We start from the raw sequence: 21,850 nt of genomic DNA on the forward strand, positions 1-21,850 counted from the left end.
CATGAACATTACCCAACTAGAAAACAAAGTACAACAGAGAGGATCAATGCAGTAAAAGATGTGCCCTTAAAAAGATTAATAAAACTGACAAATCTCTGGTGAGAATAATAAAGAAAAGACTGAAGGCACAAATAAACAACATTAGGACAAAAAGAAGAACTAATACATATTCAAGAGAGATTATGAAATGATTTAAGAGATATTATGAACAAGTCTATGCCAAGAATTTGAAAATTTAGATGAAATGGACAACCTTCTACATATGTACAACTTATGAAAATAGTTCTATAATGATTTCAAAAATTGCAGTCAAAAATCTCACAAATAAAACTCTAGGCCCAAATAATTTTAGTGCTGAGTTCCATCAAATTCAAGGAACAAATAATTCCAAACTTACATAAACTACTCTAAGGCATGGAAAAAGAGGAAATAGCACCCAGTTTATTTTATGAGGCTAGCAAAACCTGACATAGCAGAAAATAGGGAAAATGACAGGTCAATATCAATAATGGACATAGATGCTAAAACCCTAAACAAAATATTAGCAACTGTATCTGGTAATGTATAAAAAAAGGAATTACATCATGACAAATCTTTGTTTATACTAGGGATGCAAAGTTGATTTAACATTAGAAACTCGATTATAATTCACTACATTTGAACAGATTAAAAAGAAAAATTGTACCATCATTTCAAAAAATGCAGAAAAAGAATTTGATAAAATTAACACACATTCATGAGAAAGGAAAAAAATCCTCTTAGCAAACTAGGAATCGAAAAGAATTCCCTTAATCAGATGATAAAGGGTATCACAAAAAACCTAAAGCAGGGGTCAGCAAACTATAGCCTACAGGTCAAATCTGGCCCACCACCTTATATGTTAATAAAGTTTTACTAGAACAAAGCTACGTCCATTCATTTACGTACTGTCTATGGCTGCTTTCCAATGGCACAATAGTTGTGACAGAGACACAATAGTTGTGGCCTGGAAAGCCTAAAATATTTACTATTTGGCTATTTACAGGAAAGTGTACCAATTCTGACCTATAGTAAACATTATCAAAAAGTCAGGTTCCACCACCAATGAAGCATCTTAGAAACATTTACTTTTAAAAGGTAAAAATACTACCTTACCTTTTGTAGAGTGTTAAATAATGACTTGGAATTACTTTTAGAATTGGATTGCATTGCAGTTTTAGTTAATTTCAATTCCCTTTCACACCGTGCTAATCCCTTTTTGAGTTTCTCTCTTCGTTGTTGGTCTGCATCTGAGGGGAAAAAAATCTTTTGAAATACAGAATAAAATAGAAAAATTAATTTTTTGGTGTTAGACGACTAGTAAAGGGCACTTTTTTCTTGCTAAAAATGTTTATACTACTGATATGTAAATAAAAATCCATATACTTTTCTGTATAAAGATAACAAATATTTAATTCATAGAAACTTCAAATGGACTGACTATTTAAAGAGCAGAAACAAGATATGACAAATTGATTAAGCCTAAGGGCTCAAGGGAGCAATTCCTAGCAGATATCGAGATATAAAGGTTAGAAATGCTTGACCCTGTTGTCTGCAACTGTAATCACCAAATGCAGAGTTTGAATTAATCCATATACTCCCCTGCAAATGAAATATTATTGTCAATACCATCATATGCTATAAAAATTTAAGCTTTATATGAGTCAAAAAAATGACACTAAATTTTAAAACATTATTTTTAATTAGGATAACTGATTTCCATTTTTCTTAACTGCTAGTCATTTGAAAATACAAACGAAAAAGGGGGTTTCACATTTTAGTGTGCATTAAGTCAGGTATTGAGTCATTATCAAAGACTGAAAATGGCAAAATGAAAGCTAGTCAAGTTTCAGTGTTAAAAAGAAGGCTAACCATAAGTAAAATGACTTGTATTTTCATGTAAAATTTATAATTTAACATATACTTTTTAATTGGAATCTATATCAACTTAATGAACAAGATAATTTCAAGTTTCAAATCACCCTGATTTAGGGGGAAAAAAAGGGGCAAAAGGTTTGAAAAGACACTTACTAAAGATATACAAATGGCCAATAAGCATATGAAAAAATGCTTTACATCCTTAATCATGAGGAAAATGCAAATTAAAATCGTAATGAGACACCACTTCACACCCACTAGAATGGCTATAATCAAAAAAGGAGTCAATAACATGTTAGCAAGGATATGGAGTAACTGAAATCCTAATTATGTTGGAGGCGAGAATATAAAATGGTATGGCCACTTTAGAAAACAGTTTGGCAGTTTCTTAAAAAGTTAAGTATAATTTACCATATGACCTAGCAATTCTATTCTCAGGTGTATGCCCAAGAGAAATGAAAATTCATATTCACACGAAAGACTTGTACATGAATGTTCATAGCGCACTATTCATAATGGTCAAAAAACAGAAACAGCGCATCAGTCAATTGATAAATAGACAAAATGTGGCATTATCCATACAACAGAATACTATTTAACAATTAAAAAGTAACGAAGTACTGATTTAGGTTACCATATAGGTTAATCTCAAAAACATTATTCTAAGTAAAAGTCTAATGCAAAAAAACACATATATGACTCCATTTATATAAAATGTCCAGAAAAGGCAAATGTATAGAGAAAGAAAGCAGATTAGTGGCTTCCAAGGCTAGAAGTGGGATGAGGAAGCAGCTGCAAAGCTATCATTTTGGGGATCTTCTTAAGGTGAGGAAAATATTCTGAAACTGGTTTGTAGTGATGATTGCACAATTCTGTAAGCTTAGTAAAAATCCATGAATTTTATGGTATGAAAATTATTTGTCAATAAAACTGCTATAAAAAATAAAGCCGGGCTTTCCTGGTAGCGCAGTGGTTGAGAGTCCGCCTGCCGATGCAGGGGACACAGGTTCGTGCCCCGGTCCGGGAAGATCCCACATGCTGTGGAGCGGCTGGGCCCGTGAGCCATGGCCGCTGAGCCTGAGCATCTGGGGCCTGTGCTCCGCAACGGGAGAGGCCACAACAGTGAGAGGCCCGCGTACCGCAAAAAAAAAAAAAAAAAAAAAAGTCTTTCTAATGCATTAGAATATGGCATTATTTAGACAATTCAACAAAGTATATAGAGATATTCTAGCTTTGATAAAGACTGAAATTATCAAGTCAGTTGTCTGCTATGACAGAAGAGTATATCTTATAAAAACAGAGATGAATCAAAACTACAGATTTCTTTCTTTTTTAAAATATGTCTATAAAGCCTGTTTCTAAGTTAGTTCATACTGATTATAATGAGCATCAGCTTTGTAACACACAAAGTAATGATTATTAATTACACTTTGGTTTGGTGATTACAACCTTTGCAATTCTTCTAGCCATCACAATTTTCTTCATTTACATGGCCAGAAAGAAAAACTCCTGTATCAACTGACTGAAAGCAGAAAATATCATGGGATAAACAAGCACTAGCTAAGTCTAAATTCTAAAAACAAAAAATAGGAGTAATTCTTTAAATACAACTTATATGTCGTCAATTTCTGAATTTTTATCTCCATCCTCAAACTCTCCTGAACTCCAGACTTTGTATTCCAACTGCCTCCTCAGCATCTCCACCTGGATTTCTAAGAGGTATTTATTTTGAACTTAAAATGACCAAGACTTAACTCTTGATTCACTTCCTCCCCTAAATATCTTCCTATCATATTCCTCATTTCAGTAAGTTGTAACTGTTATTTTAGTTGACAGACTCTAAGTATTGGGAGTCATCTTTGACTCACTCTTCTTTTTCTCTCATATTCTATCTACACCCAGTCCATCAGTAAATACTGTTGACACACATCTGAAATATTTCCAGAATCCAGCCATTTCACATTCCCTCTACTTACAGGCACTTTGGTCCAAGTCACCACTATTTCTCATCTGAATTACTGTCTCCTAACTAGTCATTCTGCTTCTACCACTGACCCTTATAGACTATTCTTAACTCACCAGCCAGAAAGATGCTTTTAAAGTTAAACTGGCTCTGTTCCTTCTCCTCTACTCAAGACCCTCCAATGGCTTCCAATTTCATTTAGAGTGAAAGCCAAAGTGCTTGCAAATAGTCATAGCCCTATGTGGTCTGCATCTCTTTGTCCCATCTCAGTGACCTCATCGCTTGTCACTCTTCAGCTGGCTTATTTCACACCAGCTATACAGCTCTTCTTGCTGTTCCCCTGGATCCACTGATCACAATGCCATGTCAAGGCTTTTGTACGTGCTGTTTTCTCCATCTTGATTGCTCTTCCCTCCTTTACCCACTTGCTTCTCCCTTATTTCTCTCAGGTCTCTGCTCACCTTATCAGTGAGGCCTTCTTCTCCAAAGTCCCAATCTCCCTTATCCTGCTTCATTCTTTTTTATTGCACTTATTACCATCTGATATAGTCTATATTTACTCATTTCTTTGCATTTGCTTATCGTTTGTCTCCTTCAACTGGAATGTAAGGTCTATAAAAGCAAACAGTAGGTGTCCAATAAATAATTGCTGAATTAGTCACTGAATAAACTCTAGTGTACTAAACAAAATATGCAAAATGCCTGATTAATTTAAATTGGTGAATTTGGATTTTAAATTGGTGAATTTGGTTCAGTAAGAGGATTAATACATACATTCAGGCTTGTTAATTACACAACCTGAATAAAAAAGAGATAATCTTGTCTTATACATCTATTGTTCAGGAATTTGTTCAGTATGAAAATTTAGCAAAACTTTCCCATTTAGAGCCTAGTTAAAGAGGATTATTTGATCTAATGTCAACTTGGTAAAACCACCTTAATTCAAATGATTGAGATTTTGAAAGCCTAAAAATATTGAACCAGTTTTCTGTGCTATAAAAAGTTACTAATATGATACAGAAGAAGAAATATACAGCATAGAAATTAAAAATCTGGAAGGATCCTTAGAGATTATCTATCTTTCATTTTACAAAAGAGGAGGGAAAGACATAAAATGACTAGCCCATATAGCTTGTGTGCTATGGTGAAATTGGTCTTTAAAAATACATACTCAACACTGTACTCTTGCCTAAAATGCCTTTACCCTTCTTATAAAATTATTCGAATCCTAAGACTCATTCAAAGATATGAGAACCTACACGAAGGCTTGTTGCAAACATAAAGGTCACAGAAGAGGGAGAATACAAAGTGCCAAGCACAGGGCCTGATAAAGACACTATGCTCACTGGTGGCAACTGGCTCAGCTTAAGTCCCATCTGTTCCTATCTGTTCCACTACGAAAATGTACAATCAGAGATAGGTACGACCAATCCCGTTGTCTGTGATCTTTCCCAGATTGCGCATAAGGGGCATTCTCCTATCTATGCTCTCATTCATTTATCACTTAGCATGCACTACTTGAAGCTGTTATTTATTTTTTAATGCAGAAGTTCTCTCTCAAACTGTAAATAATTAAGTTCAAACAGCAGCTTAAGAAAATACTAAACTTAAAGTTTACAATATTTGATATTTATATAATTACAATAAGACAAGCACAGGCTGTGATATCCATGCTCTTTGGCTATTTTAAAGTATGCATTTCTTGATTGGACTCAAAGGCCTCAAAAGGTCTTAAATGGTATCTTTCAGAACATTTTAAAATAGGAATTTCAAATTTTGTGGTCTGATTATTTCCTTAGTAAAGATTTCTAAAAATAGAAATATTTTTCTATGTACATACCATATGTATGTACATACAAAGGGGAGATATATCATGATTCTATAATAATATATGTCAATAGCTTTTCAGATACAAATAACTACCATGTTTATCAGTTAGCTATTAGGATACAAATAGTAGATAATATTTATCTGAAGAAAAGTGCCAGTTATGGTATTTTTAATGAATAATTCAGTAATTTAAAAAATTTATTTATTTTATTTATTTACTTTTGGCTGCGTTGGGTCTTCGTTGCTGCATGCATGCTTTCTCTAGTTGCGGTGAGCGGGGGCTACTCTTCATGGCGGTGTGCAGGTTTCTCACTGCAGTGACTTCTCTTGTTGCGGAGCATGGGATCTAGGCACGCAGGCTTCAGTAGTTGTGGCCTGTGGGCTCTAGAGCGCAGGCTCAGTAGTTGTGGTGCACAGGCTTAGTTGCTCGGTGGCATGTGGGATCCTCCCGGACCAGGGATCGAACCCGTGTCCCCTGCATTGGCAGGCGGATTCTCAACCGCTGCGCCACCAAGGAAGTCCCTAATTCAGTAATCTTAACAAGCTGAGGGCAGTGAGAATCACAGAATTCTAGAACTTAAACCTTGCCAAGCTTTTCAGTACTATCCAAATTTTTATATACAGGAAAAATGAAACCCAGAGTAGTTAAATTACTTATCCAAAGCTACACAGTGATTTACTGGCAGAGCCTGGGCTCAACTGTAAGTTCTTATACTGAGAAATACAATACAAGCTTCTTTTATGGATGATTTTTAAAAGTTAGAAAATGCTTCCTCAAAATGCAGCATGTCAATACCCATTAGGAGGGTTACTATCAAAAAAAACAGAGAACAAGTGTTGGGGAGGACGTGGAGAAACTGGAACCCTCAAATTGGAAATTGGGAATATAAGATTAAAAGCAGATTTACCATATGGTCCAGAAATTCCATTTCTGGGTATATACACAGAAAAACTGAAAGCAAGGTCTCAAACAAATATTCGTACATCCATGTCTATAGAAGAATTATTCACAATTGCCAAAAGGTGGAAACAACCCAACTGTTCATTGACTTATGAACATATAAACAAAATATGCTAGTACATACAATGGAATATTAGTCAGCCTTAAAACGCAAGAAGATTTCTGACACATTACAACATGGATGAGCCTTAAGGACACTGTGCAAGTGAAATAAGTCAATCACAAAAAGAAAAACACTGGATAATTCCACTCAAATGAGTTACCTAGGGAAGTCAAATACATTGAGACAGAATATAGAACGATGGTTGCAGGGTGAATGGGGAGTTACTCTTTAATGGGTGTGAAGTTTCAGTTTTGCAAGATGAAAAGAATTCTGAAAATGGATAGTGGTTATAGTTGTACCACAATATGAATGTACTTAATGACACTGAATTGTAGACTTAAAAATGGTTAAGATGGGGTCTTCCCTGGTGGCACAGTGGTTGAGAATCTGCCTGTCAATGCAGGGGACACGGGTTCAAGCTCTGGTCTGGCAAGATCCCACATGCCGTGGAGCTACTAAGCCCGTGCGCCACAACTACTGAGCCTGCGCTCTAGAGCCTGTGAGCCACAACTACTGAGCCCATGTGCCACAACTACTGAAGCCTGCGCACCTAGAGCCCATGCTCCACAACAAGAGAAGCCACCTTAATGAGAGGCCTGTGCACCGCAACGAAGAGTAGTCCCCGCTCGCTGCAACTAAAACGAAAGCCCATGCACAGCAACAAAGACCTAATGCAGCCAAAAATGAATAAATTTATTAAAAAAATAAAGTTAAAAAAATGGTTAAGATAAATTTAGGTCATGTGTAGTTTACCATAATTTTTTTTTAAAGGCAATATGTTAAAAATTACTTACATTTGATGCTGGCACTCATGCTTAGTGGAACTGAGCAGTCTACTGCAGCTGAAAGAAAGATCAGGTGTTTAATATTATTCTTAATTTTTATAAATGACAATAAATATCAAATGCGAAAATCACAAAAAGTTCCAGAACTTGCACTTCCTTGTTTTGATTTTTATGCTACTTATAGAGATGAAAAATACCTTTGATAAAAAATATACTGGTTGGGATTAATAGCTCATTAGATACTGCAGAAGGAAATATTAGTGAACTTGAAAACACAGCAATATAAATATTCAAAATGAAACAGAGTAAAGACTGGAAAACAAATGTGCAGAGCATCACTGACTTAACCTACCTGTATCACTCACTTAACATACTTGTAAACTGGAGTCCCAAAACAAGCTTGAGAAAATAAAAGAGCAGAATTGGGGCACCTACATTATCTAATTTCAAGACTTACTGTAATGCTATAGTGATGACGGCAGTGTGGTATTCTAATAGACAAACAGATCAACAGAACTGAAGAGTAAGTCCAGAAACACACTCTTGCATATGGTCAATTGTCTTTTAAAAAGTGCCAAGGCAGTTCCATAAGGAAAGGACAATCTCTTCAACAGATAGTACTTCAATATTTAGATATCCATAGGCAAAAAAGTGATCCTTATATCATACCTTATAAAAAAACTAACCCAAAATGGATTATAAACTGAAATGTAGGAGCTAAAACTTATACTTCTAGAAGAAAACACACAAGAAAATCTTAATGACCTAAAATTAGGCAAAGATTTCTTAAACAGGATATGAAAAGCATAAACTATTAAAAATTTGAAAAGCTGGACTTGATTTCACATATAACAAAATATTTTTCTTTAGATTTTTTAATCATTTAAAATATAAACTTCAGAAAACATGAACCAAAATTTAAAAACTTTAGCTCTTCTAATGATAAAATTAAAAAATAAAAGATACTGGTGAAAAACTGGTGGAATTCAAATAAGGTCTGTATTTAATAATATTGTGTCAATATTAATTTCCTGGTTTTAATAATTGTATTATAGCTTTGGAAGATTTTGACATCAGGGAAAGCTGGGTGAAGGGTTTCTTTGACATTCTGTACTATTTTTGCAACTTTTCTGTAAGCCTAAAGTTATTTCATAATAAAAACTTCAGAAAATGAAAAGACAAGTCACAGACTGGGAGAAAATATTTGCAAAATACGTATCTGACATAGGACCCATATTCATATAAAGAGAACTCTCAAAACTTAGTACTAAGAAGACAAACAATCCATTTTTTAAAAAGGGGCAAAAAATTTAAATAGATATTTCACCAAAGAAGATATACAGATGGCAAATAAGCATAAGAAAAGTTGCTCAATGAAAAGGGAACCCCTGTGCACTGCTGGTCGGATTGTAAATTGGTACAATCACTATGGAAAACAGTATGAAGGTTCCTCAAAAAATTAAAAATAGAACTACTATATGATTCAGTAATTCCACTTCTGGGAATTTACCTGAAGGAAATAAAAACAGTAATTAAAAAGCTATATGCGGGCTTCCCTGGTGGCGCAGTAGTTGAGAGTCCGCCTGCCGATGCAGGGGACGCGGGTTCGTGCCCCGGTCTGGGAAGATCCCACATGCCGCGGAGCGGCTGGGCCCGTGAGCCATGGCCGCTGAGCCTGTGCGTCCGGAGCCTGTGCTCCACAACGGGAGAGGCCACAGCACTGAGAGGCCCGCGTACCGCAAAAAAAAAAAAAAAAAAAAAAGCTATATGCACTCCAATGTTCACCGCAGCATTATCCACAATAGCCAAGATATGGGAGCAAGTTAAGTGACTATTGATAGATGAATGAATAAAGAAGATGTGGTGTACATATATGATGGAATATTACTCAGCCATAAAAAATGAAATCTTGTCTTTTGCTATAACATGAATGGATCTAGAGGGTATTATGAGAAGTGAAATAAGTCAGACAAAAAAGACAAATACTGTATGATCTCACTTATATGTGGAATCCGAAAAACAAAACGAACGAACAAAATGAAAAGACTCAGATACAAAGAGTAAATGAGTGGTTGCCAGAAAGGAGGGAGTTGGGAATGGGGGGCAAAATAGGTGAAGGGGATTAAGAGGTATAAGCCTCCCTTTATACAATAAATAAGCCACGGATAAGTACTACATAGCATAAGGAATAGGGTCAATAATATTGCAATTAACTTTTTATGGGGACAGGTGGTTAGTAGACTTGGTGATCATTTCATAATGTATGCAAATGTCAAATCACTATGTAGTACACCTGAAACGTAATATTGTATGTCAACTATATTTCAATTAAAAAAAGGGGAAAAAAAAGTTGCTCAACATCATTAGACATTAGGGAAATAGAAACTAAAACCCTATGAGATACCATTACATATCCACTAGGACTGCCAATAGGAAGTGTTGGTGAGGATGTGGAAGTGATGGAAATGAAAAATGTCACTCTGGAAAACAGTCTGGCAGTTTCTTATAAAGTTAAACATACACTTTACCATATTACGCCACCATTCCACTCCTAGTAAATAAATTTATCCAAGTGAAATGGAAACATACATTCAAAGATTCTATGTGAATGTGTACAGCAGCTTTATTCCTAATTGCCAAAAGTGAGTCAATACAATCCAGATGTCCACCAACTGATGAAGTGATAAACTAATTGTGGTATATTCATTAAATGGAATACTGCTTAGCAATAACAAGGAAGAAATACTGAACATGGATTAGTTTCAAAAGTGTTAACTAATTGAGATAAGCCAGACCCAAAATGATACATATTGTATAATTCCATTTATATGAAATTCTAGAAGAGGCAAAATTATAGTGAGAGAAAGGAGATCAGTGGTTGCCAGGAACTGGAGGGAAGAGAGTGATTGCAAAGGACCAGGAAGAACCTTTTGGGACGATGAAAATGTTCTATACCAGGAGTCAGTGAACATTCTCCGTAAAGGAACAGAGAGCTAATTCTACAGGCTTTGCAGGGTGATATAGCCTCTGTCACAACTAGTCAACTCTGCCTTTTAGTGTAAAAGCCACCATAGACGATGTGTAAAAGAATGAATGCGACTGTGTTTATTTATGGACGACAGAATTTCAATTTTATGTAACGTTCACATGTTACAAAATATTATTCTTCTGATTTTTTTCAACCATTTAAAAATATAAATAGCACTCTTAGTTCAGGAGCTGTACAAAAACAGGTGGCAGGATGACTTGGCCTGCAAGCTGTAGTTAGCCCATCCTTCTTTTATAGCATGACTGTAGTGGTGATCATAAAAATGTATATATTTTTCAAAAATTTCAACTGTACACTTGAAATTAGTTCATTTTATTATATTTAAGTTACACCTCAATAAAGCTGACAGAAAGAAAAAAATTGTAGTTACCATCTTCTCTGTGTAGCTTCTTCAAATTTGAAAACAGAAGAGAAGATCATAAACTTTTGTTATATTAAGATCAGCATCTAATCGCAAAAATATATTAGGAATAACAGGTAAAATGAAACAACATAGATATTACATTCAAATACAGTTAATAAAAATGGCATTTTGAATTTGCTAGGTATATAGAGTCTGTGGTTGGTATCTTACTACACCAAACACAAACCCATGGGTATATAATGTATTCATTTTTGCTACAGATTTACACTAATTAGAAGTGAAGCTGAGAAGGGTTTAAATTGGGTACAGAAAGTTAACATTTGTACGTTTTTACCTTTGGCTGAAAGGATTTTATTATAGTGAACAGCCATGTGATTCTTGACCAGTTGGAGGGTACTTAGTCTGAGAGAGGAGGAGTCAGTGCAAAAAGCTAAAAATTAAAACATATTTAATCATTATATATTTAAAATATAAAAGTCATCATGAGATAAACAAGTTACTGATTATTAAGCTCCTTTTTATAAAATGTTCTGAAGTTTAACCATGGAGATACTGACATCATATCTGTGATGCTGAATATGTCCTAGCTGTCACCTTGCACTGATAACGAGCTATTCACTACTTTGCGTTCAAACCTTTCTAGGAATAAGTTTTACAAGCCTGAGAGTTTTGGGAAGAGACTGAGAAATATAATCTACCATTACATTTACAAAACTATTTCTTATCGACAGCTCTCAATCTCATAACTAAAAACGTTTAGCTGCTTGCCTGATGATAAAATAATGTTACCATTGTTAACACTTGAATACATGGAGTCTGGGAAATCAAACAAATCCCAAACTCCGAAACTCTAGGCAAAGATTCTATTCTGAGATGCAAACTTCTAATTTTACATCTGAAAACAAGACCTACAAATCTGTTTACTGCATTCTTTTTGAAGTATTAGGACTATCTTAAGACAAGTATAATTACAAAGAAATTGGATGACATTAAACTTCTTGACCTCCTCTAAACTGTTAAAAGAAATCTTAGAATTAAGCATGTATATATTAGTTTAAATGTATAAAATGTAAATGTAGGCATAACTTTTTTAAATATTAAAAAGTTTTTGAGAATACATGCATGTGGTTAAAAATTATAGCTAAAATGGCATAGAGACATTGAAAAAGAAGTGAATTTCCTGCCCTGACCCCTAGGGCAGAATTTCCTTCCAAGGAAATTCTATGCATAATAAAAGTATATACAATAATGATAATCTTGACACTAATACTACAACTACTACTAAAAACATTTATTGAATAGGTACCATGCATATATTGCTCTAAGCTCTTTACCTGTAAAAACTCATTTAGTCATTATTATCACCATTTAATAGACGTGCAAACGGAGGCAGAGAGATGTGAGTGAGGTCTTCAAGGTCACACAGCTGATAAAGGATGCAGTTTAGATGTGAACCAAGGCAACCTCATACTTACAATCACTATTCCTATACCAGCTCTGCACATATATTCTTTAAAAAAAAGTTAGTATACGACGTATTGTTCTTTATCCTGCTTTTCTATGTATGTATCTTTTAAAACTAGTTCAAAATTTTTATTTAAAAATTGATTTTCAAAGTTTATGATTCTGGCTCTATGTGTATATATGCTTTATTACAAAGAAATAAATGAAGTAACAGAAAATGATTCTTCTTTCACATTTGGAGGATCAGTATAAAGGATTTTTCATGTAAGTAAGGAAAGAAAGACTTTCAATTAGTATTTTGCCTAAAAACCCAGGCTAAAACATTTTAAGCTATAATTATAAAAATACTTTAAATGTACATTAAAATTTACTTTAAAGGCTTTAAAATGTGAAAACATCTACAGAATACAGATTCCGCTTTCATAGAATCTAGAAGTCCAATTGGATAAAGAGGCCCAGTTGGATAAGTGTTTGCTCCTGATACAAAATGCATTTTTCAAGGGCTCTTTTCCTCTGCACAGCTTTTCCTTTTCAGTGCTGTGTCTTTAACAATCTGCTAATCACCATTATAACAAGGAAGGCATGCCTTCAGCCAGGGTAGTTGGCCAGCAAAGAGAAGAGCTGGGCTGGAGCTGCAGCAGGGAGCACAAGGTAGCAAGGTCCACATCCAGGGCGTGATGGGCTCCTAAATTCTCTAACCTCAAGAATTCCTATAATATGTAATTATAATTGATAATATGAAGTTCAAATATTGATTAAATGAAGTATTTTTTCATCATGTTACATAATTTACAAATAAAGGAAACACACTTGGTCAATCTTTTAACAATCTTTTACCATTTTAAGTACCTCACTTACCATTACTTTTGGTGCTCAAGTGTCCTTTAAATAGGCAGGGTGGACCATATCTGGGAAGGACAGAGGTTGCTCTGACTTTTAACAAAAAAACATGAATTAGGATAAATGAAACACAACTTTCACAAAGACACTACTGAACACATAAAAAATAATAAACTTATCTTTACCAAAATTGTTTAAAATTTTATTCAATCATATTACTAACCAGCAATGATATATCACACAAAAATTCGGCGGCCATAGATAAAAGGCTTTCTCTTTTAAGAAAATAAGTAATTTTCAAAACAGTTGTGCCTTGAGGCTTAAGTTTCACTGGATAAAATGATAAACACATTAATTATGTTATTTGATATATACTGACTTTATTCAGTAAATCACTGACCTACTGGTTTTTAAATGATTTTGAGACAGAACACAACTAGATTTTCAGTTGATACATATGATTAACTATTTCAGTTAATCATAGGCTGGTCTGTCCTTAAAAATAACTTTAAGTAATCCTCTCACAAAGTAATTTGGTAAATTATAAATTATACAGTATAATATTATTATATATAAATATATAAAAATGTCAGAATCAGAACTTAATGATTAAAGGTGTCTTAAGGTTCATCTAGTCCAACCCACTTACCCTCTTGGTTGGATTCTATCTAAACATCTTATATTCATAAATTTATTTATTTATTCATTCATTTATTCATGGCTGTGTTGAGTCTTCATTGCTGCCCATGGGCTTTCTCTAGTTGCAGCGAGTGGGGGCTACTCTTTGTTGCAGTGCGTGGGCTTCTCACTGCGGTGGCTTCTCTTGTTGCGGAGAACGGACTCTAGGCACCCGGGCTTCAGTAGTTGTGGCATGTGGCCTCAGCAGTTGTGGCTCGTGGGCTCTAGAGCGCAGGCTAAGTAGTTGAAGCCCACGGGGTTAGCTGCTCTGCAGCATGTGGGATCTTCCCCAACCAGGGCTCGAACCCATGTCCCCTGCAATGGCAGGTGGATTCTTAACCACTGAGCCACCAGGGAAGTCCCTAAACATCTTATATTTAAAAGCACCTCTAGTGATGGAAAACTCACTCTGTCCCCTAAAGTCAGTGTCTCATGTTTCAGACCAGATAGGCTGTCAGAAAATTATATATATACTTTATCACAAAATAACTTCTCTCCCGAAAAAGTGATTGTGTTTTGAGGGGTAACCTCCAAGATAGGAAGGCTGAGTTACAGAGTTTAATGGAATTTAACGTGCAAAATATAGTGTATCCCAAGACATGTTTTAAGTGGGTAAAATGGCCAGTCTGCTATCAGGTGAACTTTTATAAGCTATAAAGGTGTGGGGAAGACACAAAGTCTGGAAGAAATATGATGTTTGAAAATAGAAAAAGAGTTATCGAGATAGTAGAACTAAAGTCTAGGATCAGAGAACAAAGCCTGCCAGAACAGACTAAAACAAAAAACAATCTGAGATCAGAATACCCAAGAAGCTCCTCCTACATCATAGGCCAGAGAGCCAGAAGGAAAACTATTAACTTATTTAGGACAAGAGAAGCCAAGGTGATACCACTTGAGCTGGTAATGAAGACAGTCATGAAATTAGCATAGTTTTTGCCTGGAGAGAGAGAGACTAAACATAAAAAGAGCAAACTAACCAACAAACTCTCAAGCAAACCTTATTTCTCCAGAGGGAAAAAAGTGTTGACTTTTTGCCTGCCCAGAATCCAATGCCCCTTTATCTGGAAATAGGACCTCAACCTGCTTGGGGAACCACTCCTCCCCTCTCTTAGCCCAGCTGGTTCAAGTGGAGCCCACTGCTCAGAGGTGGGCATATCACCCCAAACTGGCCAGCAATGATGACTGAATCAGGAATGACTATGTGACCCAAGTCCAGCCAATGAGACATAATCATGGGACTTTTACTGGAACTCTTAGGAAATTCCTAGAACATAAATAAGCGTGGCACTACTGGTGGCCATCTTGCACAACACAATGGGAACCTGTCTGAGAACGAAGCCTACACAGAGGGAAGTGTAACCAAGACCAAATGAGATCCCTGGTAACATCGCCTGAGTATCGGGATCTAACCATGTTTGAAGCTCTACCCTCCCTAGCCTATTCGTACATGAACTCAAAAAGTCCTATTTTAGCTTAAGCCATCTTGAGTTGGGCTTCTTCACCTGCAGTCAAACGCTAACTTACTGAATACCGCTAACTGTGCCTGGCACTGTTCTAAGCACTTTGTAGAAACAAATTCACTTAATCCTTACAACAATCCTATGAGGGGTACTATCATTATCCCCACTTTATAGATGAAGCACAAAGAGGTAAGCATGTAATTTCCCCAAGATTACACAACTACTATGTGACAGATTTCGGGTCTGAACCTAGGCAGTCTGGCTTCTGAGTCAACCATTACACTATCTTGATCAATATAAATTGCTTAGGGCTCAAACCATGCTCCAAGCTACTATATCAAGTGAAACAGGCTAAGAAGTATGTAGTTTATTCCCTGTATGCAGTTTATTCCCTCCAAATTCCTTTCTAATGTATGTATGTTTCCCTTCAGTTCACAGAAAAAGAAAAAGCAGGTATATCTAGAGAAGTTAGAAAGCACAATGTCAGAGAGAATAAATGACAAAAGATAAATTATAACGTTCGATGTCTTAATATTTTGTGCTCTTGAAAGCATCAAAGGTAACCTCTTAATGAAATCAAAGAAATTTAGAAAGTGCAATACTTTCCGTTAAAATTAAGTATTTTAGCTCTGGCTAAAATTACTTATGGTTTCCTATTAATAATTATGGTATAGGAGAACTGACTACCCTAGATCTCTGTTGAATATTACATTTTGTTTAAAAACTCAAAATAAAAAACAACGTTTGATACTATATATTATATAATGTCCTAAAAATGAAGCTAATTAAATTGGGTAAGTTATAAAAATAGAAACCTTTTTACATTTTGACATGAGCCTGACTTTAAAAATAATTTAATTAATAAATACTGACACTAAGTCTTACTAAGTCTATTATATTCTAAATTTCACATATATCCTTTCCCATGCTCCCACTTCTACCATGGGATAGTTAAGTAAAACAATGGCTCTCGGGTTTCACATTCATCACACCTGCATTCAAAGCCTGTTGTGCCACTTAACTGTGACCTTGGCAAGTTACTTATGATCTTTTAGTTTCTTCACTGTAAAATGAGAATACCTATGTACAAGATGTTCTGTGGATTGAAAAACGTTAACTTGGTAATAGTTTCTGGTACACAGCAAGAGTAATGTTAGCCTATGTGGTAAAACTTCTGAAAACCATTAACAGCACTTTCGTTTGCTTTTTCTGGAACTTAGGTGGCAAGGTGTCAGAGTATACTGTTTGGTGATCAATGAATAGTTATCTCCTACATTTAGAACAGCACTTATTTTGATCAATGATTACATAATAGAGGTGCACTTGTATTCAAAGCAAGACTTGTTGCAAGGAACCATCCAGCAGCTTGGTTTAAAGGTACAGTTTAAAATAGATAAGAACACTGAATTGGGAGAAGAGGTCTGAAGACTGCCTTATCTGCCTCGCTCAGAAAGTGCGAAGATGCAGATTATTTGGACTGGGCTGACTCCTAGAAATTTAAAGTTATATGGCTCAAATTGTTCCACAGTGATGTACATTTTAACCCAGAGTATTCAGTCAAGGGCAGGTATACATAGTGACCATGGATTAGTCCTTTGCTCCTAAAACTGTAGCCAGCAATGCTGCATCATTTGGAAGCTTATTAGAAATGTAAAATCTCAGCCCCGCCCCGCCCGCATCAGACTTACTGAATCATAACCAGCATTTTAACAAGATTCCTAGGTGATTCCTATTCGCACTAAAGTTAGAGAATCCCTGGGTTACTCAATGGTGTTTTTTTTTCGGGGGGGCGGGGACGGGGTTACAGTATGAAGAATTTTGTATTTACTGAGTACTTACAATGTGCCAGGAGCTTTGTATGTATTATCCGCATTTAATCCTCAAGATTAAATGGGTGTTTTTACCCATTTAATGTAAAAAAAAATCCATGGGTGTTTTTACCACCACCCATGGTTCGAGATGAGGAAACTGAGGCTCACCCCTCGGGAGTGCAGCGGGGCTTAATTTTGGGCCCAGGGAGGTCTGACTCCAAAGACCACATTTGGTTCCTCTGCCTCCGACCCCGAATTCAGGGGACAGGGCCTCCTGGAGTCAGGGCAACAAATTCTGAGCAAGAAGTGGATCTGTGAATCCCGCAAGCAGGGCTTCATCCCGGGCGAGAGGCCTGGGCAGCTCGGGGCAACACTCGGGTCAACACCGGCGACTAAGCAGGGGTCGGGGAGCGCCCAGCGCGCGGCCTCGACCCGCGCGGCCCGTTACCCGGACCCCAGACCCGAGGGTCGGAAAGCGGGTCGACGCGAGATGGCGGTCGCCCGCGACAGCTGCCCTTTACCTCTCCGGCTGCCATCCATGTTTAGATCCTCTTGCAGCCGCCGTGGGGACACGCTGGGTCCCCTTTGGTCCTTCCCGGGGCCGGGCCAGCCCCCGCAGCAGACGTTTGGCGAGAAAGAAGCCGCGGGCGGCGGCAGGAGCTGAAGACTGACGCAAAGCAGGTTGCTAGGCGCAGGCTCCAAGGCGCCGGGATTGTGACGTCACGGCGCAGGGACGTGCGCTCCCGCGGCCCCGCAGCCCCGCCCCCCGCCGCAGAGGACGCTAGGGTGGACGGACTGGGCGGGGAAAGAGCCCCAAGCGCCAGTCTGTTGCTCTGGATCTCTGCTAGTAGTCCACAGAGCGGCCGCCAGTCAGGAGTCGAGCCACCTGCACCTGGCAGGCCTCATCCCTTCGGGAAGAGAGGGAAGAGATGGTAGTCTCATCTGGCATCCATGTCCCTTGGGTACCGGAAGGAAGTCAAACGCAATTGTTGGTTGAGGGCAGGGTAACATTTAACCAGCTCCAAATAATTAAATTTCCAAGCAGTACGTGAACATTTGGATTAGTGAAAATCCTGGGGATGAAAAACATCTACATATTTATATCTTAATTCTTAACCCCAGTAATCAGTTTGCATTTCCTTTCTGCTTACTGAGCTTCCTCCATCCTCTTCCACCACCCCCCTCCGCCTTTTTTATCTTAAGGCGCCAATGTGTTTTCCTTTATGATGGAAGAGAGTTGCAACATGAACAAGGTATTGATTTATCCGTGACTTTGAACAATTTGTTTAATTTTGAAGCAGTTACTTTTGAATTCTTGGAAATAAGAACAGAATGGGGTGTGGAGCATAGTAATGTATCACTTCTCAGCAGCAGCTCTACTGACATTTTGGGCTGGATTCATAATTCTTTGTTGGGGGGTGGCTGTCCTGTGCACTGTAGGATGTTTAGCAGTATCCCTGGCCTCTATGCACTGCATGCCAGTAGCAACCCACCCACTCCACCCCTGGTTGTGACAAAAAATGTCTCCAGCTGTTGCCAAAGTTCCCCTGAGAGGCAAAACCGCACACAGACACATACACACACACATACACGCCCCCAACCTCTGCTGTAATGGAAAAAGTACTGGCTTTGGAGTCAGATATGTGGAACTTAATTGTGAGTGTTTTGCCACAGTTAGTTCCTAAATTTCTTGAATTAGTTTCCAAACCTCTCCAAGCCTCAAGCCCCTCTTTTCTAAGATGTAAGAGATGCTACTAACTTTGTAGTTGTAAGGATTAACACATACAGTGCCTGGCAAAATGAGATGTTCAGAAAATAAAAGTTTTCTCTCTTCTAAGACTTTGTCTCGGAAGAACTTGGGTATCAGGAAATTCAGGCATAAGGGAGTAAGTCAGGAACACTATGAAAAGGAAAGGGGAATAAGCCAGAAATTCATCTGAACTCCTGATTCTCTAAGACTCTAGGGAAAGGAGAAAATTAGCTTCAAAATCTGAGAACTATGAAGTGTGTGTGATGGTTCTGTGGCCCCCAACAGCAGAAGTCATTTAGAAGGGTGCAGGGGTAGAGAGTCAGGTGTTACCGAGAGAACAAAAACACTCTTGCCTACCTACTTATTAATGCTTGAAATCCCTGTCTAAAAACATGAAACCTTTTATTCCACTACTAGCATCTGGAAAATATCTTGCGTATAATAGGCCTCCAGTAAGCATTTGTTAGATTGAATTACAACCAAAACATAAAGGGCAAACGCCTCTGGGAGAAGCAACACAGTGACTTGACTCACACAAAGGTGATGCCAGCTTCTCTTGTGAAAGTAGATTTTGGGTATCAAAAGTAAATTTGAGTTTCAGATAGGAAAGGGCCTCCACGATTAAGCGAGGACCGCAAAGTGGGAGAGGGTTCTGAAGACTATATTGCTTGCTATCCAACTTCAGCTGAAGCCATCCTCATTTCATTATTTTTCTTTTAAGTATTTTATTCCAATTCTTTCAAGAAGTGGACAATAGGGTCTTTTTCTCTCCAATTTTAGCAGAGAACATATTATCATAAGTGCATTTTAATTTGTCCTTGGCTTTCACTCTATGTGTATAAAGAAGAGAGAGAAGATCCTTTCTGGTTGCTGTTCCCAAGAGATAACCCATGATCATAGGCAGATGCATGCAGCTAATATGGGCTTATTGTAGATTTAGCTTCCAGGAACACGCTTCCACTGGGGAATCACCACCAGTTGCAATAGTCTTGGAGAAGAGACATTCCTGAAGACCTTTTGTTGAGTATTTAAACATGAATTTCTCATTGTTAAGAAATCATTCCAATGGTACATTTTTGTTATTGATATCTGGAGGCTTGTATCTGTATTTTAGAAGGAAAACAATTTTCTCCCTTAATGCATTGCTATGTTTACTTTTATTATTGAGTTTCTTCTTTTTGTCTTAGCTTGTCAGCTCAAAACTAAGACTTGTGCTCAGTTGCAATAACTATTCATAGCCTATTTTTCTATTTATCTCTTTAATTCCCTTTATTAGGCAGGTGGCTTTTATTCTTCTACTCTTATTTAATGGTTTAATCAAACCTATTTTTTAAAGCATTAAACATGAGGTTTATTTTAAGGATGAGTCCACTGTGTGTTATACTGACAGTAGATACAGGGCCAGAATAAGTTTGTAAATATTCATACATGTGTAAAAAAGACTGCAACTTACACATACTTTCTTTGCTTGATTGAAAGACTTCTTATGGTACATAAAATGCTTTCTGTAGTTGATCTCAGCTTTGTTCACACTGAAGTGAGTTGCATCCAGGTTTTCTAAGCTCAAGACTGCTCAATTGCTGCTGCTGCCACCGTTGGTTTGTTTTCTTTCAGGATCAAGGTGGATACTTTCATATAAAATCTTGTTTTTAATTCCTTCTCTGGCAAGTCTTTCCTGGATTCTTAGCTTTGCATAATTATACCTACAATTGAACCAGCATCCTAAAGTTACCAAGATAAAACCTCCTACTTCCAACATCACGTGATCTTCTAATTCTACTGGTTAACAAAAAATGTCCAAAGCCAGCCTCAACAGATCCTAATGAGCCGTATAATATCGAATCCCGTGCATAGGGAATGTTTTCAACATCTGAAATTCATAGGAGCTTAAACGGCTTCCCCTTCCTGGGCTCCCCGGGCTCCAGCACAGCTGCCATGGGGACGGTCGGTACCTTTGCCCCTAATCAAGCCTATTTTTAATTAGATGAGTTTGAAGCCCTTTGGAAATGGGGATATAAATAAAATAAACTATGTATTATTACATACCATAATATATAGCCTAATACATATATAGTTCATTTATTCTATTTTATTCTATATTATTTTAAGACATATTGTATTATTACATTTACATTTAATCTATATCTTTATAGAGTACCATTACTTGCATAATTCAGAGGATTCCTGGAATTTATATTTGTCTGCTTGGCCATGCTCAGTATCATCAATGAAAACTATCCAGTAAATGCAGTGAAAGCACCAAGAGGTAAAGGCCAAGATAATCTTTTCCCATTCAATGGCTAATTATGAACATATTTTCATCTTTAAAGTCCCTGAAGGACAAAAATGAAGGACTTTTTTTAGGGAATATTTTTTAAGGTGTACCTATCAGGGCAGAGAAAAGAAATGAAATGAAATGATCAATGTGCCCTATATGTTGGCCCCAGTCTCAAAACAAAATCCCTTAGGTTTTGGTGGAAACCTTGGAAATTTGAGCTATTGACTATTTCTCAGTCATTCTCCAATCAAAATACTGTAGCTATTCATTCATCTAATAAGTAAATGAGAAAATGGAACTTCAGAGCTTGGCGGTATTAGCATGTTATGAAGTAATGGATTAATTTGCTGTTTGTCACTAGAGGGGGCTTTAGGAAAGTTTTAAGCTGCATCTCTATGAGGAAGACAGTCAAGCCATAGGAGGCAACATTAACTTACAAATCTTACTCAAGGAGTGTAAGGAGTGAAAAGCATTTTGAAACGTGACTTCAAGGTAGAGCTTCTCCAATAATTGTTAGTGACATATATACCGAGTTCTTTCTTGAGCACAGGAAGAAATTACTGTATTATCTGAAGGCCCTTCATGAATAAAAAAATCTTCATCATTGTCAACCTATAA

The 21,850-nt window shown here is 36.9% G+C and overlaps 1 protein-coding gene and 1 pseudogene across 6 annotated transcripts in view; both read right to left on the bottom strand.

Moving 5' to 3' along the window:
• Positions 1-17,890, bottom strand: part of SPATA7 (spermatogenesis associated 7) — a 36,418-nt gene extending 18,528 nt beyond the window's left edge. For 2 of the 6 annotated variants that reach the window (XM_060124508.1, XM_060124432.1), the window contains exons 1-5: positions 17,726-17,890; positions 13,274-13,348; positions 11,286-11,381; positions 7,548-7,595; positions 1,135-1,268 (exon numbers count right to left, since the gene is read on the bottom strand). In XM_060124508.1, coding sequence (XP_059980491.1) covers positions 1,135-1,268; positions 7,548-7,595; positions 11,286-11,381; positions 13,274-13,348; positions 17,726-17,744 — 372 coding nt within the window. In that variant the 5' untranslated portion in view covers positions 17,745-17,890. Of the gene's footprint in view, positions 1-1,134; positions 1,269-7,547; positions 7,596-10,957; positions 11,035-11,285; positions 11,382-13,273; positions 13,349-17,725 lie in introns of those variants that run through there. The other 4 variants (XM_060124591.1, XM_060124752.1, XM_060124802.1 and 1 more) reach the window with 4 other exon arrangements.
• Positions 17,891-20,447: 2,557 nt separating this feature from the next.
• LOC132529487 (cytochrome c oxidase assembly protein COX20, mitochondrial-like) lies at positions 20,448-20,891 on the bottom strand (annotated as a pseudogene).
• Between the last annotated feature and the right edge of the window lie 959 nt (positions 20,892-21,850).

The sequence above is a fragment of the Lagenorhynchus albirostris genome, chromosome 1 (genome assembly GCF_949774975.1).
Source record: "Lagenorhynchus albirostris chromosome 1, mLagAlb1.1, whole genome shotgun sequence".
NCBI lineage: Eukaryota > Metazoa > Chordata > Mammalia > Artiodactyla > Delphinidae > Lagenorhynchus > Lagenorhynchus albirostris.